The sequence below is a fragment of the Rhinoderma darwinii genome, chromosome 5, assembly GCF_050947455.1.
Source record: "Rhinoderma darwinii isolate aRhiDar2 chromosome 5, aRhiDar2.hap1, whole genome shotgun sequence".
Classification (NCBI taxonomy): Eukaryota; Metazoa; Chordata; class Amphibia; order Anura; family Rhinodermatidae; genus Rhinoderma; species Rhinoderma darwinii.
In genome coordinates, this window is record NC_134691.1 from 203236853 (window position 1) to 203260587 (window position 23735).

Here is a 23735-nt window from a genome sequence, read left to right on the forward strand (position 1 = left end):
CTGGTGTGGCTGTCTTCAAAAAATTGCGCCTTAAAGTTCCGTCCAAAAAATTTGCTCCCCGGTATATAGGGCCGTACAAGGTCATTGAGTTCCTTAACCCTGTCTCCTTCCGGCTGGAGTTACCCCCGTCTTTTCAAATACACAATGTGTTCCATGCCGCCCTCCTGAAACGCTGCTCCCCGTCCTTGGCTACCTCGAGGAAACCTCCTGTCCCTGTTCTCACCCCTGAAGGGGTAGAATTCGAGGTGGCCAAGATTGTGGACAGCAGGATGGTCCAAGGCTCCTTCCAGTACCTGGTCCATTGGAGAGGATACGGGCCTGAGGAGAGGACTTGGGTACCCGCCCGGGATGTTCACGCCGGGTTATTGCTCAGGAAGTTTCATCTTCGGTTCCCCAACAAGCCAGGTCCACCTAGGAAGGGTCCAGTGGCCCCTCATAAAAGGGGGGTACTGTAAAGGATTTGCCTGACACAGCTTCTGCGTCGACGCCCATAGTTAATCAGCCTGCATCTGTTCCTAGGTCTGCTAGAGTGACTCGATCTGCTACCACTCAGGCTGGTAGGCTGAGGAGTGGGAGAGCCTATCGCAGCCTGGCCAGACGGTTCTAGCTCCCGCCCTCGGTCTACTTATATCTTCATTTGCTGCTTGTCCTTTGCCTGTGATTCTCTTGTTTCCTGGCTCTGCTGTTCCTGCTGTTACCATTGACCTCTGCTTCATATTGACCCTGACTTGACTGACTATTCTCCTGCTCTGCATTTGTTACCTCGTACACTCCTGGTTTGACTCGGCTCGTCCACTACTTTGTTGCTCACGGTGTTGCCGTGGGCAACTGCCCTACTTCCCTTGTCTTGTTTTGTCTGTCATGCACATATTGAGCGTAGGGACCGTCGCCCAGTTGTACGCCGTCGCCTAGGATGGGCTATGCAAGTAGGCAGGGACTGAGTGGCGGGTAGATTAGGGCTCACCTGTCTGTCTCCCTATCCTGACATTACAATAATTACTCACCTATCCCCATTCCCACGATGTGTGGAGGATCCTTCTCCTCCTCTGCACTCTCCTGTGAGTAACTTGATGCTTACAGGCGCGATGACGTAACTACATCGCGCCTGCCTGCGCCGAGCTGCTCACGGCACAGTGAATGCTGAAGCATGGCTCCAGCATTTATCCCAACTGACGTAGGCTCAGTTGGAAACGGGACCAGCGCAGTTGCTAGCTATGCCAGGCTGGGACACTGCTCTGGTCCTGACATCACTGTCCATATATGGACAGCGATGTCAGGGGCTTTCCCAGAGACTGAGTCCTGGAGCAGAGCCTCTAGCGCTCTGCCTGGGACACCTCTCCTTCTTACATCACTGTCCATATATGGACAGTGATGCCTTAACGACGGCCCCACCACTTGCCCGGGTTTGCCGGGTGCTGACGCCGGCTCGGAGATGACCAATGTCTCTTGTATATTTTCTACTTGCAGATTTAACGGCTCCCTGCTCTATTTATTTATTCCGATGCAGCGCCGTAAAAAGTCTATTGCATCGGAATAAAACCCGTTAGTGGCCGCTGTAAAAACACTAATGGGCGGTCACTTATGGGTTTAAAATAAATAACGTAACTAAATAAATATAAAAATTACCGATAAGGCTTTTAACCAACTTTCCCTAAAAAAAGGAAGATTTACCCCCTGATCCTAAGTGGCAATCTGACTGGATGAACATTAAAACAAGAATTATATATATTGACATAGGAGCTAATATTTTTTTGTTTTGGGAAATTATCTAAGCCTTTTTTGAAGGCATCTACTGTTCCTGCTGTGACCAGCTCCTGTGGTAGGCTATTCCACAGATTCATAGTTCTCACATTAAAGTAGGCTTGTCGTCTCTGGACATTGAACCGTTTTTCCTCCAGACAGAGGGAGTACCCCCTTTTCTTTTGAGGGGATATTACATGAACAGGTTATCACCATATTTTTTGTATGTGCCATTCATATATTTATATGTTAATCATGTCCCCCTAATGCCTCATGCAAACGACCGTGTGTGCCATCTGAGTTCCGTCAGTGATCCGAGGAAAGATAAGACATGTTTTATCTTTCCTCAGATCGGAGACTCGGACCATTTTTCACGGACCCGATTCACACGCTAAAGTGAATGGATCCGTGAAGACTATCGGGTGCCACTCGGATGCCGAGTGGCACAACGGTCGTGTGTTTGAGGCATTGGTCGTCTCTATTCAAGGCTAAATACTGTAGGTTTAATTCCTTTAATCTTTCCTCCTAAGATCTTTCATGTCCCTTATTAGTTTAGTTGCTCTTCTTTATATTTTTTCCAACTCCAGGGCATCCTTTCTGTGTACTGGAGCCCCGATCTGAACTGCATATTCTAGATAAGGCCTCACTAATACTTTATAAAGTGGTAATATTATATCCCTGTCCGGCGAGTCCATGCCTCTTTTAATACACAACAATATCTTGCTGGTCTTAGAAGCAGCTGATTGACATTGCATGCTGTTATTTAGTTTATGATCTACAAAAACACCCAGATCCTTCTCAACAAGTTACTCTCCCAGTTTAGCTCCCCCTAGGACATATGATGCATGCAGATTGTTGGTACCCAGATGCATAACTTTAAATTTATCTAAATTAAACCTCATTTGCCAAGTGGATGCCCAAATAGTCAGTGTGTCCAAATCGGCTTGTAATTTATGAACATCTTCCATAGACTGAACTGTACTACATAGCTTGGTGTCATCTGCAAAAATTAGAAACAGTACTCCTAATCCCATCCTCTATATCATTAATAAATGAATTGAATAATAGTGGTCCCAGCACTGAATCCTGGGGTACACCTAGGGATGTCACGATACCAGAATTTGTACTTCGATACCAATACTTCGTGTAGTATTGTGATTTCGATACCAAAACGATACTTTGCCAACAGTAATACAAAAAAAAAAAAAACTTCCATTTTCTGATGTGAGGCGCAAGGTTTTATTGAGTGTGCCTCACATTAATAGTAATTAACCCCATCATATTTCTCATTCATAATGGGTTAATGTGTAATTATGCAGATTTAAGTCTACCTATTTCTTAGATTAAGAACAGGAGGAAGGGGAATTCCACTAAAAGTGGATACAACTATAGCCAAGATATCTAAACCCACAGTAGTGCTATCCAAGGTTAGTGCCAGTCTATCAGACCCGATTGACCGTAAGGTAGACTGCGCCCTGAGAAGAAGTCGCATGGCGGGTGTAGCCCAGGCTAGAGTCTCTGTAGCCTCTGCTATGGGCAGAACAAGCTTAAGTGCCAGTTGAAAGCATCTACTGGGCCGCATCGTGGAGCATCCAAATATCCGCATCAGTCACTATAGATTGGGCTTCTATAAACAAAAAAAACACAAAAAAAAAAGCAGACTCTTCTTTTGGACATATAGTTTTGTCTTTTTGGTTTCTACCATCTTGCGGTTTGGATACTGCTTTAAATAAGACGGCACATTTGCCAACTTTACCAGTTCAAGTCCATTTGTAAAGATACTCCCTTAGGGAAGACTGGGATGGCAGATTGGCTATTTTGAAACAATGTGCCAACAGATGCTCTTCTCCACAAAAGAAGCATTTGTGTTTGTATGTGCATGATCCTGACAAAGTCCGCTAATATTCTGCTAGCAAGGCATGTGAATAGAGTTTTATATATATGTGCAAAATAATTTTAAAATCCACAGCATGTTCACTATTGCAGCTGGCCAATCCGCGGCAGAAATCCGAATTTCAACTGCAGATTTTTGTATGGCAGTTTGTGCCCTATGAGAAAGACGGCCAATGTCTGTTGGAAGATTTCATCATAAAAACACCAGCTTAATCCACCCACATTTTTATAAGCATCTAAAATAATGTCCAAATGTTTATAAATCCTGCGTATCTATCTGGGACACTTGCATACATGCAAAAAGACTGAAGCTAATTATTATATGATCTTGGAATGTGGACAAATTCTTTTTAAAAAAAGGCTTATACATTCTTTCTATTTTTTTCCATTTATAGATACATCATGCTGTTATCAGGCAAAGGAGTCGACGTGCCGTGAAACTTGTGAGCAGGTAAATATTTTCATATGTGACTTTCAATTTTTATCTCTGCAGTGGCAAATAGACTAACAAAAGCTAATTTTACAATCTATATATAGGTACAGAATTCTCGACATAAAAGTAGTTTAGTAACGCTGGTGAGACATTGCATTGTTTATTGTGTGCAGGACTTTACAATTCTGCAGGCTGCTATTTGAAACCATTGTCATATTTGTTAGTTCAGTACTGACGTAGTCTAAAAGCAGAACAATTTAATGGGGGTGGGGGGTCACTTAAAACAGCTATATCTCCGGCTGTGAACCACCTAGAACAGGATCGCAGTTCTAGCTGTAAACCAACTGGAGATATTACCAGTTGAAAACGCAGTTGGGAATGGAAGCTGTATACTATAAGATCAGACTCTGTTGCTGGGCAGGGGGAGAAGCTGTATGCTGATTGGGCAGCGTCATACAGAAAACATTACATCGCCCAGAGTGAAAAAGAGTCACCTCCCATTTGGCAAGTATAGCTAAATTTGCATATTTAGAAAAATGCTCATAACTTTGCAAATGATAAACATTTTTTAAATCAAATCACACTGTAGTTATCAGCAGCAAAGTGCATATTAGATTAGTTAGGAGATAGGGAATTGATAAATTAGTGACAGATCCTCTTTAACCCTTTACTGCCCCATGTAAATTAATAGGCTAATTGTCCCTGTGCACAGCGCTCATATTGAACACTGTGTTTCCAGAAGGAGAAGTGCTACTGCTGCATTTGGGCAAACCCCATGTAGTCATTATGCATGTCTGTGTATACAGTTCACTGATAACAGTATCTAATGGGATGTCATTCAGGCACAGCAGGGAACTCACAGAACTTGTGTGAAAAATAAATAAATGAAAAAATAAGTAAATATAGTACATTTTAAAATAATACAGTAAATAAAATGAAAAAAAAAAGTAAAAAAAAAAAAAAGGACCTTCTCTTCCCAGAAAAGCGCCTATCTATCCAAACCCACACGCACCAATATTATATATCTTGCTTGACCCTTATTTGTTATCGCGATGCACAGGGGTATTAGAGGATACATTTCTGGGGTAAATATTAACTTTGAAAAGTTCAAAAAATTTTGTTTTTCCTGTTTTGACAATTTTTCCCTAAATAAGACCAGAAACTGCAATTATATCAGCTCTAATTGTAACTATTAAGAAAGCCCTAGGCTTTATTTCCTTATTGAAATTGGCTCACTATACTGAGAAAATAGTCAATAACCCTAATTGGAATTCAGATAGATATTCAGAAGAAAGAGAACATTGATGTCAGTGATGAATACATTCACTCAATTCACTATTTTTCAAGATAAATAGCAACTTTCTGAGTTTTATGATAGGCAGGTGTTTTATTTATAAAAAATAACATGTTATATTTGGTTTATGACCATAATCTATCCATTGTTTACTATTCTTCTATACTTTGCAGATTTTGTCATCAAAAAGTGAGTCCCATCAAAAACATTTGTTGCAGAGGGCACCGGATTATTGTCCATCATCAATGGTAAATGGTCAACATAATTTACTCATTCGCTTAAATTTCGTTGTTTACATAGATACTTTGCACTCCAAGTTTGTGTTACGGCTGACTTTGAGGCTAGATGGTTAACTTATTGGAGCAACATAGCCGTGTTTTAAAAGTACTTGACATAGATATACAGTAAAGGAAATAAGTATTTGATCCCTTGCTGATTTTGTAAGTTTGCCCACTGTCAGACATGAACAGTCTAGATTTTTTAGGCTAGGTTAATTTTACCAGTGAGAGATAGATTATATAAAAAAAAACCAGAAAATCACATTGTCAAAATTATATATATTTATTTGCATTGTGCACAGAGAAATAAGTATTTGATCCCTTAATACAAGTCAGACATTTTTTGTAGTTGATGATGAGGTTTGCACACATGTTAGATGGAATTTTGGCCCACTCCTCTTTGCAGATCATCTGTAAATCATTAAGATTTCGAGGCTGTCGCTTGGCAACTCGGATCTTCATCTCCCTCCATAAGTTTTCGATGGGATTAAGGTCTGGAGACTGTCTAGGCCACTCCATGACCTTAATGTGCTTCTTTTTGAGCCACTCCTTTGTTGCCTTGGCTGTATGTTTCGGGTCATTGTCGTGCTGGAAGACCCAGCCACGAGCCATTTTTAATGTCCTGGTGGAGGGAAGGAGGTTGTCACTCAGGATTTGACGGTACATGGCTCCATCCATTCTCCCATTGATGCGGTGAAGTAGTCCTGTGCCCTTAGCAGAGAAACACCCCCAAAACATAATGTTTCCACCTCTATGCTTGACAGTGGGGACGGTGTTCTTTGGGTCATAGGCAGCATTTCTCTTCCTCCAAACACGGCGAGTTGAGTTAATGCCAAAGAGCTCAATTTTAGTCTCACCTGACCACAGCACCTTCTCCCAATCACTCTCAGAATCATCCAGATGTTCATTTGCAAACTTCAGACGGGCCTGTACATGTGCCTTCTTGAGCAGGGGGACCTTGCGGGCACTGCAAGATTTTAATCCATTACGGCGTAATGTGTTACCAATGGTTTTCTTGGTGACTGTGGTCCCAGCTGCCTTGAGATCATTAACAAGTTCCCCCCGTGTAGTTTTCGGCTGAGCTCTCACCTTCCTCAGGATCAAGGATACCCCACGAGGTGAGATTTTGCATGGAGCCCCAGATCGATGTCGATTGACAGTCATTTTGTATGTCTTCCATTTTCTTACTATTGCACCAACAGTTGTCTCCTTCTCACCCAGCGTCTTACTTATGGTTTTGTAGCCCATTCCAGCCTTGTGCAGGTCTATGATCTTGTCCCTGACATCCTTAGAAAGCTCTTTGGTCTTGCCCATGTTGTAGAGGTTAGTGTCAGACTGATTAATTGAGTCTGTGGACAGGAGTCTTTTATACAGGTGACCATTTAAGACAGCTGTCTTCAATGCAGGCACCAAGTTGATTTGGAGCGTGTAACTGGTCTGGAGGAGGCTGAACTCTTAATGGTTGGTAGGGGATCAAATACTTATTTCTCTGTGCACAATGCAAATAAATATATATAATTTTGACTGTGATTTTCTGTTTTTTTTTAAATATAATCTATCTCTCACTGGTAAAATTAACCTAGCCTAAAAATTGTAGACTGTTCATGTCTTTGACAGTGGGCAAACTTACAAAATCAGCAAGGGATCAAATACTTATTTACTTCACTGTATATCTCCTAATAAATGTATAATATATTATGTCATAGGTCTTGACTTGAATGAATATGTGTGGTCAGTGACGCCTATAGTATTTAAAGAGTTTTTAAATCCAATGTAATTTTGTGTATCATATTTTAATTTGATGTAAAATGGAATTTATACTTTTTATATTGAAAACTACTCTTATTCTTTATAGGCGATTTATTTTTAATTCTTTATCTTACTTTTTTCCTGAACTATGAGAGCTTGAGGTTACAGGTCCAAGATTTTTCCACCATCAGGTGCTGTGGTATAAGTAGTAGAAAAGTGTCTAGCTAGTACCACCAATTCCGACTGCACTATTGTTTTTGCCCAAAAAATGGAAACCTTACGGAGCGGTGACAAACGGAAACGATTAGCAATAGAAGCATTACCATTGAAATCAATGGTAACGCAAACGGAATCTATGGTTTCCGTTTGCCTTTCCGTTAATGGGTTCCTCCGACGGAAAGGTCTGACGGAACCCATCAACGGAAACCGAGCGAACACACCCTAAATCTGCCCCACTGTGTCTTGAAGATTTTAATAGTAAAATGATAAAAGAGAAATTATATAAATAATAAATATTGTAACATCTCTGTAAAATGTGATAAAAGTGCTGTCAAAATTCAATAAACAGTAAAAAAAAAAGCAAAATAAAATTCGTACTATAATGAACTTCCTAAAAAAGTTCATAGAATAATTATTACTTCAATAAAGTTCACATAATACATACCTTATGAACAGTCAACAACAGCCAGTCAACTGCTAACACTAATAATCGATAAATAGGGATCAGTAGTATCAGGGGCGTAGCTAGAGGCTCATGTGCCCCGATGCAAAAGTTCTTATTGGCCCCCCCCCCCCCGCAAACTTCTCATGGCCGACGCTGGGTCTCCTAAGTGACCCAACAATGCAGCACTAACAGCCGGGGGCGTCACTAAGGACTTAAAATGTGTCCCCCCAAAAAAATGTGTGTGTGTATGTATAGGAGACAGCATAGCATATCTATAGCACTACGACCCTATAAACTATGGATAGGATTAGATACATTGGCTCAGCAGACATTATCACACATGATAGGATTAGACACAGTGGTCCAGCAGACAGTATCACACATGATAGGATTAGATACACAGCTCAGCAGGCAGTATCACACATGATTGGATTAGATACAAGGCCCAGCAGACAGTCTAACACATTATAGGATTAGATATAGGGCCCAGCTCACTGACATTGCGGCTCCAGCGCTGGACCCAGGAAAGGTAAGAATAATAATTGTTTTGCTTTTTTATGTGTTACTAATTATTTTTAGGGGGTGTTTGGGTTATTTTAAGTTCGGTTGTTGGACTACTTTGGATTCAAGGACTACTTCAATAACAGCGTGTTTTTTATTCTCAATAAAATGGTTAATGAGGGATGTGTGTGTTTTTTTATTTCAATAAAATATTTTTTCTATGTCCTTGTATTTTTTAAACTTTATTAATACCGCCTTAGTAATGGCCGCTGGCTGATTGACAACCTCCTTTACTAAGGTGCGGCTTAATGTTAGCAGGTGTAGAGGCTAACACTAACCCCCATTATTACCCCGGTACCCACCACCACCAGGGGTACTGGGAAGAGCTGGGTACGAACCAGTACCCGACCATCCGTAGTGACGGTCAGGCACCGGGACGGCCGCAGTCTGGTAGTATTAGGCTGGGGAAGGCCAAAAACAGTGGCCCTTCCCACCCTGGTAATGCTGCCTGCTGCTGCTGTGTTGTATCTGGCTGGTTATGAAAATTGGGGGGGACCCCACATCGTTCTTTCCAAATATTTTTTATTTTAGTTTTTTTAAATGACATGGGCCCCCCCATTTTTCATAACCAGCCAGATACAATAAATCAGCAGCAGCAGCATGGCATTACCAGGATTTGAAGGGCCGCTGTTTCTGTCTTTCCCAGACTTATAATACCAGACGGCGGCCGCCCCATTGCCCGTCCATCACTATAGATGGTCAGGTACTGGATCGTACCCGGCTCTTCCCTCACCCCTGGTGGCGGTGGGTACCGGGCTAATACAGGGAGTTAGTGTTCACCTCTGCACCGGCTAACACTAAGCCCGCCTTAGCAATGGACGCTGTCAATCAGCAGGTGGCCATTACTAAGGCGGTAGTAATATAGTTTTAAAAAAAACACAAAGACAAAGAAAAAATATTTTATTGAAATGAAAAAAAAAACACACAACCCTCATTTACCATTTTTATTGATAATAAAAAAAGTCGCCATCGAAGTAGTCCCGGAATCCGATGTAGTCCAATGACCGAACCTGTAAGAAAACACACAAAAAACGATTAGTAACTCGTCTTAGGCTTAGATACAGCGCCCATGTGTGATACTGTGTGGGACCCACAAGGTAGGCTTAGATTCTGGGTTCAGCAGACAGTAATGTTATACAGTACAAGATTACTGTGTGCTGGGGCCCTGTATATAAGCCTTACCGTGTGGTAGGATTATATACAGGGCCCATCAGACAGGATCACACATGGGCCATGTATCTAAGCCTACCATGTGATTGGCTTAGATACAGGGCCCAGCAGACAGCATCACACAATCTGTGATCATGTCTCATGGGCCCTCTAAGCCTGCTACATCGTAGGCTTAAAGGGGTTGTCCAGTCCCTAAACATTGATGGCCTATCCTCAGGATAGGCCATCAATAGCTGGTGTGTCAGGGTCCGACTCCCGGGAGCCGGCCAATCAGCTGTTTTGAAGGGCCGCAGCACTCGTACGAGAGCTGCTTCCCCTTAATTTCCCTTACTTACTCACACTGTGAATCACCGACACGGATTCACAGTGTGAGCAAGTGATCGGAATGAAGTGACCGGAATGAAGGGGAAGCAGCTCTCGTACGAGTGCTGCAGCCCCTTCAAAACAGCTGATTGGCCGGCTCCCGGGAGTCGGACCCCGCCAATCAGCTTCAACAGACAGGGATATTAATCTTACCCTCCTCTTCAGCCGCGGCGGAAGTCCTGTCCTGACTCTATCCAGGATAACGATGTTGTGCTCGGCGCATAGCGTTGTGACGGTATGCGCTGCGCACAGCGCTGTGAAGTCAGGACCTCCACTGCACTTCGGAACCAGGAAGGTAAGAACTGTCAGTTACTATAGTAACAGGGGTCCGCGGCCCGAGTTACTATAGTAACTTCTTATTGATGTGGTGTGGGGGGGCCACGGCTCCACTGGCTTCGAGGCCCGGTCGCAAAGCTATGCCACGCAGTAGTATAATAAGTAGTGGTTCATAATAAATTTTGAGTCCATTTCAACTAAGTACAGCAAAGATTTAAGATTACCCAAAAGGTCACTGAATATAATACGTTAATGACAACAAAATGTTTTTATTAAAAATAAAAAAATCTGTAGTACTTTCTTTTGCGAAAGAAATAGCAAATCAATAACAAACGACATACACCACATTTAGGCCTTGTTCACAGAGTGCAGATTTGATGCAGATTTGATGCAGATTTTGCATGTTTTGTTTTTTAAGCCAAAACCAGGAACAGAACCTAAACAGAAGAAATATATAAAGAGAGGCCTTACAAGTCTGTCTGCTCTCCTGGATCCAATTCTGGTTTTAGCTTAAGAAATGCATGCAAAATCTGCAGCAAATCTGCACCGTATGAACAAGGCCTTACTTTGAATTGTGCATAAGTTATAATAAGATACCCCCGCAAAGAGGGGTTTAACCAATGTAATTAAACCAAATATAAAGTTGTCATAGAAATTGGCAGATGCCGCTTAGATCCATGTTTAATCAGTTGGGTTACTAAGCTAACTAAAATAGACAAATGTAGGTTTTAGGGTATGTTCACATGGCCTATTTTCGGAAGTTTTTCGGGCCGTAAACGCCTGAAAAACGGCCGAAAAATAGGAAGCAGAACGCCTCCAAACATCTGCCCATTGATTTCAATGGGAAAACGGCGTTCTGTTCCGACGGAGCGTTTGTCTCTGCGTTTTTTTACGCGGAAAAAAAACAGCCATGAAAAAGAAGTGCAGGACACTTCTTGGGACGTTTTTGGAGCCGTTTTCCATAGACTCTATTGAAAAAAGCTCCAAAACCGCAATTTTTTTCTGCCTCCTATTGATTTCAATGGAGGTATAGAGGCGGAAACCGCTCCGAGATAGGGCTTGTTGCTTTTTTTTTTTTTTCCACAAGCGGTGAACCACCGGGAAAAAACCCCCACCTCTACCTCCTATTGAAATTAATGAATGGAAATTTGTGGTGTTTCTTGGTACTGACTCCAACACAGTTTCCGAGTGGAAATCAGCGCCTAAAAATGCAGTGTGAAGTGGGCCTTACAGATTACTAAAAGCAGTGACCTCACACTGAGATTTGCTTGTGTTCTCTGATAGGAGATTGATACAGGCAAAAGTCTATTTGATGACAACAGTATAAGGGTATGTTCACACGCACTGTTTTCAGACGTAATTCCGGCGTTTTACGCCTCGAATTACTCCTGAAAAACGCCCCTAATACGCCTACAAACATCTGCCCATTGCTTGCAAAGGGTTTTACAGTGTTCTGTTCGCACGAGGTACTAAGCCGTGTGAACATACCCTAAAAGAAGTGTCGTAACCAGCAGACTGCGCTATAGACGTTGTGACAAGTGTAGGGACCCCCGAAGATGGCTCGTGTTAACGGTGAAACATGTTGGCATAACTGTCACCTGTGAGAGTGTGCAGCCCTAATCATCAGCATTTCATTCAAGATGCGGTAAACTCGAGCTCCGCGACCCCGCAGTAATGGCAATACAATTTGACACAATCCAATCAGATTCATTTGAGGTAAAAAGATGTACAACATCAGTTCGACAATAAAAGGAATAATGATTGCGATAATGCAACAGGTGCATCAATTTTAGCTCTTTTAACCCTTAGGCTGGGTTCACACAACCTATTTTCAGGCGTAATGGAGGCGTTTTACGCCTCGAATTACGCCTGAAAACATGGCTCCAATACGTCGGCAAACATCTGCCCATTCATTTCAATGGGTTTGCCGATGTACTGTGCCGACGACCTGTAATTTTACGCTTCGCTGTCAAAAGACGGCTTGTAAAATAACAGCCTCATCAAAGAAGTGCAGGACACTTCTTGGGACGTAATTGGAGCCGTTTTTCATTGATTCCAATGAAAAACAGCTCCAAATTACGTCCGTAATTGACGCCTCTCAAAACGCGAGTACGAGCAATTACGTCTGAAATGCAGGAGCTGTTTTCTCCTGAAAACAGCTCCGTAATTTCAGCCGTAATTGACGTTATTGTGTGCACATACCCTTATGTTTCTAAGTGTAAATAGTTATAAATAGTTATATATAGTTATAAATACACACGAAGGAGATATTAATGGGATAATAAAAATTAAGTTTATAAGAGAACTGTAGATAAAGGGCAGATCATATATTTTTTGTATTACGGGATGTAGTTTATTGGAAATTTAACACCCATTGATTTTAATAAAAATGTACTTTATACTGCATTTGCTTATTTGTGTACTTTTGCCTGTATCAATTACCATTTAGCCCCTGAGTCTTGTGGCCGAAAACTTCAGATTAGTGTTTTAGCATGTATGTGATTAATGTTTTTTTTTGTCTGTCTTATATTTTCAGACTGAATTTTGGAATTGCATGAATTCTTCACTACCAGGTACTAAAACTTGTTTGTCTCCTTTTATGTATCATGCTCCTCTGCAATATTTGTATTTCAAAAAGCACAAACACTAAAGACAAATATACAACAACAAAAAAAAAACTGGTGATATTGGCATGATACCCATTGTTATCGGTATAATCTAAAGTACTGTCATGGCCTCATATTGTTGCAAACAAGATAAGTTTAGCTCAGATCTCGAGTAAGGCCATTTAAGGCTATGTTCACACCTGCGTTGAACCATTCCCTTGTTCTGCTCCGTCCGGATTGTAGAGGGGTGTGGCTTGGTAGCTGAGCTGAGCGGGAGAACCCCTGACACCTTCCTATGCCTTCATGCTGAATTAAAGTACTGGCCACACATGATTACTAACCTGGACCGTGCTGTGTAGGAGTTGGTTGTTTTTTGCTCAATTTCTATCACTTAGGGCTCATTTACACGAGCGTGTTATACGTCCGTGCGACGCGCGTGATTTTCACGCGTGTCGTACGGACCTATGTTAGTCTATGGGGCCGTGCAGACAGTCCGTGATTTTTGCGCAACGTGAGTCCGTTGCGTAAAACTCACGACATGTCTTATATTTGTGCGTTGTTTGCGCATCACGCACCTATTGAAGTCAAAATCACACACGCCACACGGAAGCACTTCCGTGGGACGAGCGTGATTCGCGCAACAGCTGTCAAACTATGAATGTAAACAGAAAAGAACCACGTGCTTTTCTGTTTACAAACATCCAAACGGAGTGTCATAATGTTGGCGGCTGCGCGAAAATCACGCAGCCGCGCATCGTACGGGACTGACACACGGAGCTGTTAAGTGCCTTTTGCAAAACGCACACGCTCGTGTAAACCCGGCCTAAGGCTGGATTCACACGAACGTGTATTGCGTCCGTGCGGGCCGCGTGGTTTTCACGCGCCACGCAGAGACCAATACAAGTCTATGGGGCAGTACAGACAGTCCGTGCTTTTTGCGCAGCGTTTGACCGCTGCGCAAAAAGCGCGACATGGTCAATATCTCGGCGTATTTTGCGCATCACGCACCCATTGAAGTCAATGGGTGCGTGAAAACCACGCAGGTCACAAGGAAGCACTTCCGTGTGAACTGCCTGTTTCGCGCACCAGCTGTCAAAAGGATGAATGTAAACAGAAAAGCACCACGTGCTTTTGTGTTTACAAACATCCGAATGGCGTGTTATAATGATGGCGGCTGCGCGAAAAGCACGCAGCCGCGCATCATATGATGCTGCCTCACAGAGCAGGTAAGTGGCTTTTGCGCAGGTAAAACGCCGCGTGTTTTGCGGGCGCAAAAACGCCACGCACGTCTGAATCGGCCTGTGATAGCTGATGTCTGGCAACTGAGGTCTATGATCGGGTCAGCACTGGAAGAAGGGCTTTGGGAGCCTGCTGTTGTGGGCTGTTGGATGCTGGACACTGTGCATTAGATATTAGACTTTAACATATGCTAGCACCCGCTGACATATGCTGGAGGAGGAAACTGGAACCGCTGCTTGGAGTTAAGAGCCTGGTGTCTGTCAGATCTGTCAGAGTGATAAACTGCTTAAGGCCTCATTTACACGAGCGTATTATACGCGCGTGCGACGCGCGTGCTTTTCACGCGTGTCGTACGCACCTATAATAGTCTATGGGGCTGTTTAGACGATGCGTGAATTTTGCGCAGCGTGAGTGCGTTGCGTAAAACTCACGACATGTTCTATATTCTTGCGTTTTTCACGCAACACGCACCCATTGACTTCAATGGGTGCGTGAAAACAACGCATGCCACACTGACGGTCCTGCGTTGCATGCGCGAAAATCACGCAAGAGCTGTCAAAAGGATGAATGTAAACAGAAAAGCACCACGTGCTTTTCTGGTTACAAACATCCAAACGGAGTGTCAAATTAGAGATGAGCGCACCGAACTTCACCGGGTTCGGCCGAACTCGTTTTAACCGAACCCGGCAAAAAATGTTCGGGTACGCGACGTCAGGAGACAGTCACTGCCCACGGTGCTGAAAGACTTAAACTGTTTCAGCACCATGGACAGTGACTTTCGATCACAATATACATATACGTGTAAAAAAAAAAAGAAGTTCTGACTTACCGATAACTCCCGGCTTCTTCCTCCAGTCCGACCTCCCGGGATGACAATTCAGGCCAAGTGACAGCTGCAGCCAATCACAGGCCAAGCACAGGCTGCAGCCAATCACAGGCTGCAGCGGTCTCATGGCCTGCCGCGTCATCCTGGGAGGTGGGGCCGGATGACAAGAGAGGGACGCGTCACCAAGGCAATGGCCGGGAGACCGGACTGGAGGAAGCAGGCAGTTCATGGTAAGTGTGAACGTCTTTTTTTATTCACAGGCTGGTGTAGATTGTGATCGGCATTCACTGTCGAGGGTGCTGAAAGAGTTACTGCCGATCAGTTAGCTCTTTCAGCACCTTGGACAGTGACGGCCGTCGACTACCTCATCTCTATGATGGCGGCTGCGCGAAAATCACGCAGCCGCGCATCATACACGGATGACACACGGAGCTGTCAATTGCCTTTTGCGCACGCAAAACGCAGCGTTTTTTTGCGTGCGCAAAACGCACACGCTCGTGTAAATGAGGCCTAAAACTGTAGCAATAGTCGGCTGACTTGCAGCTGAGAAAGCAGATAAAAACTTTTAAAGAGCTGCCCTGGACGAGGGGAGGCTAAAGTGGAGGATTACAGGAACACAGGATCATAGTGTTGTTCAGGCTTTATTCAGACGAACGGGAAAAACGTCCGTGCAACGCGCGTGATTTTCACGGGCGTTGCACGGACCTATATTAGGCTTTATTCAGACGAATTAGAAAAACGTCCGTGCAACACGCGTGATTTTCACGCGCATTGCATGGACCTTTATTAGTCTATGGGGCCGTGCAGACATGTCCGTGATTTTTACTCTGCGTGAGTCCGCTGAAAAAAGTCACGACATGTCCGTTCTTTGGGCTTTTTTCGCGCATCACACACCCATTGAATTCAATGGGTGCGTGAAAACCACGCATGTCGCACGGAAGCACTTCCGTGCGAACAGTGTGATTCGCGCAACAACTGTCAAAAGGATGAATGAAAACAGAAAAGCACCAGGTGCTTTTCTGTTTACAAATATCCAAGCGGAGTGTCATAATGATGGCGGTTGCGCAAAAAGCACGCAGCCGCGCATCATATGCTGAGGCCACACGGAGCTGTTAAGTGCCTTTTGCGCAGCCAAAACTCCACGTTTTGGCGTGCGCAAAAACGCCACGCTCTTGTGAATCCAGCCTCATAGTGCTAGATGTGCTAATAGCACCTGGTAACAGGGCTCAGGTGCAGGATCAGAACTGGGGTCTGTTAACCAAGTAACATCATGAACTCAGAGTAAATTCTCAGACCCGGCTGGATATTGACATACTGATATTAAATACTGGATCCTGGTACAACACTATATGCCCTTATATGCCTCTATACTATATGCCTCTATATTACATAGGTGTCCCAATGCCCTCGTACTTAGCGCTCCATGTATATTTAGCTGTAAATAGCTTGAAAGCAGCCTAGGTGTCGGGTAGACTGGAAAAGCCCGGAAATTCTGACAATCAGAAACGGATGGAGCAGTAAGTGTCTAGCAGCGTGCAGCATACTGCAGTGGTGAGTGAGCAACGGATTATGTTATTACTCACATTATTTATATTTGTGTTATCCGACATGTTTACCGGAGAAAAAAGGATTTTTATTTTATTTTCTTATTATTATTTTTTTCTCCCTCGCCTGGATGCTTGGCATTCTGACTATTATTATTGAATACTGGACAATATAACATCTAACATTTACACCTGCCACGCTGGGCCCATGGATCATAGGTGCTTCAGTTAGCCTCAGTGCATATATTAATCGGACTAATAAATAATAAATAAATCCCTGTATAGCTGCATAGCTGCATGAGAGTATTATTGAATAACCATCTATATACAAAAGCTCAGATCAGGTACTATATATCTGGACTTTAGAGACATCGGTCATATACGACACTGGACTGTTGAGCCACACACTGAATATTGGTTATTGAACGTTTTTTATATCCGTCTCTATCAACATTTAAGTTATGTAACAACTTGGACATATTGTATCGTACAGTTGTCAAACAGCATACCGACATACCAGGCATTGCGACAGCAATAGTTCCATAAGTCTAACTTAAGGGGTAGAAGAGGAAAGAAATCGAGCTCTCTTCAAAAACGATCAATACAAATGGCCACTAACAGTATTAAAAAATACATAACATAATCTAGCATGAACCGAGAGGCGTTGACTGCGCCAATGCCAAATGACATTGAAAAAACGATGGAAAGCTTGGTGCAGAAAGGTATATATCCAGAGAGTTATAACTCAGCCCCTTTTGTTAATATAGAAACTAGGCCTCAGGACTGCAAAGGATGTTTCGAAGGAACCAGCGAAATGGTGCTCCCCCGATCCTCCCTGGACGTAGGTGACCTCAGATCCATATAGTTGTAGATCCTAAATCTTTGGAACCGTAACCTTGCATGATTGCTGACTTCACTCTGCTACCGGAGCAAGGGGGCTTCACTTACCTGGAAGATCTTTCTTTTGCCTATAGTTAAAGGAGCTGTTGCAGTGTACTCCATATTGGCTGCCCATATGTGAGTCGTTGTCAAACAACATACCATCTGACTTTATATTTCACTGCGGGTTGCTCTTTTTTTAACTACATAGTCATATTGCTGAATGTATATAGTGTCTATTTTCTTGCTTAACGTATTTTACATCAACAGGGCAGTAGAAATATGGAGATATGAAAAGTTATGTGTATGTGGAGAGGGTTGTCAATTTTTCTCTCTCCCTTCCCACATTCACAATAGGGCCTAAGTTGTGTTTTACATGTGTAATTTACATGTTATATTCCTACGTTCCCCTTTTCTAGGGTATGCGAAGTGACCTTATTTTATAGGGATTAAGACACATCCCTCGGAATTCTTATATGCAACTATTAGCATGATGATTAATGATGAATAATTATTATTATTATGGGAACTGGTCATACCATCTCTCAACAGGTGTTAACGTTTGAATCAACGAGAACGGATACTCATGTGCTATATCACTAAGGTGCACATACTGCTGACATTCTGCTAAAGTGCAGGGCCTTGTCATGTCCATCCACTCTGCGGAGTTACGTATTTTCACATCAAAAAAGCTATATATACACATTTGAGTGGAAGATAGCACAGTAAGATTAATCCTACCAAGCAGTCTATTTTTGCTGGGTGGCTTATAGAAACACTGATCCTGCCTTGTTCTCCTCCTCTTAACCCATATCATGGGGAAGTATGTGGATTGATAGCTCTTTTGGGGAGAAGGTCATGGGCTAAGTATGTTCGATCTTCTAAATGTTTGAAATGGATATATTGTATGCCTTACTTTTTAATACTTTCATAATTCTCGCAAGATATTGACTGTCGTAACTCCTAATTATTTTGGGGACAAGATCTCTTGAACCTCCTTTTGATATTCTTTGAATTTTATGCAATTTGTGTTACTCTTAAATTGATATCGGGCATAAGGAAGTAGGTTAAGATTATCCCTCTTCCATAGTCCAGTCGACCCCACATTTAGGACGTGTTCATACGAACACTAGACATAGTTTTTTCTTTTTCCCCTGAACTTAGTAGTTCTGGGGCCGGAACGCTGTCTGTGGTGATTCCATTCTATTTCTAGTCTCTTTCTTTTTCCTATTCCCCTCCCTTCCCTCCCTTTCTCAGATGGCGACCTTGAAACTTTGTTCATTGAACGTGTGTGGTTTTAATACACCAGAGAAACGCTCTCAGGTTCTGTACCATATGTATAAGCAGCGTGCTCACATTCTACTCCTACAGGAGACCCATATCAGGGCAGACCATGTTCCGGCCATGAAGCATAGATATTTTACACAGTGGTTTCATAGTACTAATCCATATTCAAAGTCTAGAGGTGTGAGCATTGCAATCCATAAATCCCTCCCGGTCTCCATTGTAGCAACGCAATATAATCCTCAGGGGCGCTTTCTATTTTTGAAGCTCTGTATTGCTGGGAAGCTATATACTGTTTTTTTACTTACCTAATTACAATCAAGCAAGCGTTTTCAAGAGTTATATCACAGAGTTTTCTGAATTTGCTGAAGGCTTTCTGATTACCGCAGGGGATTTTAATTTTACTATGGATCGGGCGTTGGACTCCTCCTCGGGCAGGTCCTCAGTTGCCATTTCTCAATTGCTTGCTCTTAAAACTAAGCTTTTTTCTTTGCAGCTGGTGGATGTTTGGAAAATTCTTAATCCTCAGGGGAGAGATTATACTTTTTATTCCACAGTTCACGACATGTACAGTAGAATGGACTTGTTCTTCATTAGCTATTATTTACTCTCGTGGAACCCAGAGTCCCAGATTGGCACAATGATCTGGGCAGATCATGCGCCTGTCTTTCTTTCCCTTACTCTCCCAGACACAATATCAAGAGAATGGCAGTGGAGGTTGAATCCGAATCTCTTAAGGGATTCAGTTTGTCAGGTAGCTATCGAGCGCTCCATTGTTGACTCTCTTGATCATCATGTCTCAGACACTACTCCTCTCCCAGTTCAATGGGAAGCATTAAAGAGCATTATACGGGGCACTTTTATACAACAGGGAGCAAGATTGAAAAAAGAAAAAGCCTTTATAATTAAACGTCTACTGTCTCAAATACGTGACCTAGAATTAAAACATAAGCAGACCCAACTCTCCCAGACATTAGTTGAGTTGATGGAAGCTCGAAACTCACTGAGGGATTTACTTGATCAGGCACACGCTTCTTATCGAGATCACTGTCACCGCTACTCATATGAACATTCCAATAAATATGGTAAAGCTCTAGCTCGGACGCTTCATCCAAGAGCTCCTCAATCATTTATCCCCTTGATCAAAACCATAGCTGAAGAACCAAGACATAAATCGGAGGGGATTGTTAATATCTTTAGAGCATACTATCATTCCCTATACAATCTTAGGGGTCCCTTGGCAGATATGTCACCTTCTGACCTCCAGCATAAAATAGACTCCTATGTTTCTGACACAGCCTTGCCGACCTTAGATGCAACCGAGATCTCTTCCTTGAGTGAGGAATTCTCGGAATCAGAAGTAGATAAAAGCCCAGGTCATCTTTCTACAATGCCTTTCTCACTCCGCTCCTTCCATTTATGACCAGGGTTTTTAACTCCGTATCTTCCTTGACCCCGTTCACTCCACAAACTCTGATGGCAACTATCATTGTTATTCCAAAGCCGGGGAAAGATCATTCTATTTGTTCGAACTTCCGACCAATTTCATTAATAAATGTGGATGTTAAATGTTATGCAAAAGCTATAGCTGTTAGGTTAGCTCCTCTCCTTCCGCGAGTTATACACTCTGATCAGGCAGGGTTTGTTCTACGTAAAGAGGCCCGAGACAACACTAATAAGAGCATCTTATTATTTTATGTCAGGAAAATGTTGATCTCCACGTGTTTGGTATCAGTAGACGCAGAGAAGGCTTTTGTTCGTGTTCACTGGGAGTTCTTGCGGTCTGCCCTTTGGCAGTTAGGGATTGGCCCCAAAATGTTAGAACTAATACTTTCTCTATATCAGAAGCCTACACCTAGGGTAAGAGTTAATGGTGTGCTCTCTAACTCCTTATCAATAGCAAACGGTACCAGACAGGGTTGTCCCCTATCTCCGCTGCTTTATGTTATTACGATGGAACATCTAGCAACAGCTATACGTAATTCTCCAGATGTTTCTGGGATTAGAATGGGACAGACACATCATAAACTGGCTCTATAGGCTGATGACCTCTTACTCTTTGTTACAAACCCTTCTATTTCCTTTCCGGTTCTCATACAGGAGTTCGAGAGGTTTGGTCAAGTGAGCAATTTGAAAGTAAATTATAGAAAAAACGGAAGCCCTAAACATCTCTTTACCTATGGCGCTACTAGACAGCCTAAAATCTTCCTTCTCATTTAAATGGCAATTACGATCTATCAAATACTTAGGGGCCCAGATCCTGGGAGACGGCGGATTTATAGTCCCTAAATTTTCCCCCACTACTTCAACGTACCCTTAAGAACCTACACTCCTATGACCGCAGCCATCTTTCCTAGTTCGGTCGCATGAATGTCATCAAAATGGATATAGTACCACACTTTTTATTCCTGTTCCAGGCGGTTCCTGTTCTTATTCCAGGGACATTCTTTAAGAGTGTTCAAGGGCCCTTAATTAGATTTGTTTGGGGCAATATGAAGCCACGCCTCAACAAGAAAGTTTTGTCTTGTCCAAAGTTGAAAGGGGGAGCGGGATTTCCTGATCTCCTTTTATACCATCATGCCACAATACTTATGCGAATTGTAGATTGGTTTCACAATAGCTCCAACAAACAATGGGTTTCGATTGAACGGACCATTACCGCAATTTCCCTTAGGTTCTTACCTTGGATTCTGCCGGATTATAGACCGGTCCTTTCTACTTTCCCAATACTTACCCAACATGTCCTCATTCTTTGGGATAGACTTTTAGCTCGAAAGGGCCTAAACCTGGGCTTTTTCTCCCACTCTTCGACAACCCGGAATTTCCACCAGCTGTACACAAAACTAATTTCTTGGTATGGTCCTCCTCTGACGACAGTCGATTAGGCCAGGTCTTATTGGATGATGGACGTCTACCCTCCTTTTCTGAGATGCGGGGGATCTGCCCTGGGAGGACTCTCTCATGTTTTGAATATGCTCAGTTATCAGCATTCCTCCGATCTGCCCTACCAGGGGGGCTTCAACTGTCCACAAATACCACCTTTGAATCCATATTACTACAATCGACAGCTCCAGGTTGTGTCATATCTACAATATACTCCCTCCTATTGGAGGCCTCGGCGGATCAAACTCCTGCATATATTAGTGCCTGGGAACGTGAACTAGGGGTTAATTTGACGACTGCGAACAGGGATCGTATTTTTTTGTTGACACATAAAATGCCTATGGCATGTCATGCTCCGAAAAAGAATTTCAAGATTCTGACTAGGTGGTATCGATGCCCACTGATCCTACACAAAATGTATCCTGATGTGTCTGATATTTGCTGGCGTTTTGGCATGGAGATGGCGGCTGGAACTGTCATCCCCAGGCATTGGAATTCCAATCAAAGAATGGGTTGTGGAGATGGATCTTCTACAGAGAATGGAAACATTGATGGCGGAATATGGAGATCACGCCGCTCTAATTATGCTCCTATGGCAGGCATGGTCTTCCTTTAAATCGGGCCCATATTTAGCTACTTGGTTAGGTCAAAATTAACCTTATTGGTCCTCCGACACGTACGGCGACATTATAGATGTGACTTACATCTGCTATTGCGATGGCTTTCCCCATTTTGGTTCCCTTCTCTATTTTTTTACCCCTTCTTTCTCTCTTTCATTCTTAATTTCTTTTTAACTTATGTTATTTTTATTATTTGGGTATTCTTACCTCATTATTTTCAACTTATTTCTGATAATTTATATTGAATTTTCTAATGCTGCCAAGATAACAATTTACTCTTATGTGCTGATTTGTGTGCTGCATTGTTTATACTCTTCTTTTGAATAATCGTAGTAGTTCAGTACTGAAATTACTTAGTATATATTTATTTATTTGTATGTATCTGTTCTTTTCTTGAAAATCTGTAAATAAAAATCTGATTATGAAAAAAGAAAAAGGTAATAACGGAACCAACCAACGGGTTGCCAATGGAACCAACCAATGGGTTGCCGACGGAACCCATTGACTTTAATAGGTTCCGAAATATGGCACAACTACAAACCTGACAAGAAAAAGCCGCCCACCAAAACTCACAGACCGGGCAAGGAGGGCATTAATCAGAGATTCAACAGAGAGACGGAGGATAACGCTGAAGGAGCTTCAAAGATTCACAGCGGAGATGGAAGTTTCTATCCATAGGACCAATGTAAACCGTACACTCCACAGAGTGGGGTTTTATGGAAAAATGGCCAGGAAAAATCCAATGCATAAAAAAAACAATGGGAAAACATGTTTTTAGTTTGCCAAACACATGGAAGAAGGTTCTCTGGTCAGATGAGGCTAAATTTCCACTTTTTGAACATCATGGGAAACTCTATGTGTGGCGCAAACACAAACACCTCTCAAGAATTCCATTCCCACAGTGAAGCGGGTGGTGGCAGCGTCATGCTGTGGGATGATTCTCATCAACAGGGAGTGGAAAACTGGTCAGGATTGAATGAAAGATGGACAGCATTAAATACAGGACAATTCTTGAAGAAAATCGGTTTAGGTCTGCCAGAGATTTGAGACTATGACGGAGGTTCACCTTCCAGCAGGACAATGATGCTAAACCTACTGCTAAAGCTGCACTGAAGTAGTTTAAGGGGAAACATTTCAATGTCTTGGATTGGCCGAGTCAAAGCCCAACCCTCAATCCAGTTGAGAATCTGTTGCATGACTTTTAGACTCCTGTTCACAAACACAACCAATTTAACATAAAAGAGTTCGAGAGTAGAAGTAGGAGAATTAGCAAAATCCAATGTGTAGGGGCTTCGAAGTTAATAGAAACCTGACTCGAGAGACTTGTATCTGTAATTGCAGCAAAAGGAGGCTCCACAAAGTATTGACTTTCAGTGGGTAAACACTTATACACATTTAAGTTCTCTGGTTTTTGTCCTTAATATTGTTTGTGT

At 42.7% G+C, this 23735-nt stretch overlaps 1 protein-coding gene across 2 annotated transcripts in view; it reads left to right on the plus strand.

The window, feature by feature from the left end:
- RECK (reversion inducing cysteine rich protein with kazal motifs) overlaps positions 1-23735 on the plus strand; it is a 147053-nt gene that overhangs the window by 20038 nt on the left and 103280 nt on the right. For both annotated transcript variants that reach the window (XM_075826870.1, XM_075826872.1), the window contains exons 2-4: positions 4029-4084; positions 5534-5608; positions 12958-12994. In XM_075826870.1, the coding sequence (XP_075682985.1) occupies positions 4029-4084; positions 5534-5608; positions 12958-12994 (168 nt within the window). The remainder of the gene's footprint in view (positions 1-4028; positions 4085-5533; positions 5609-12957; positions 12995-23735) is intronic.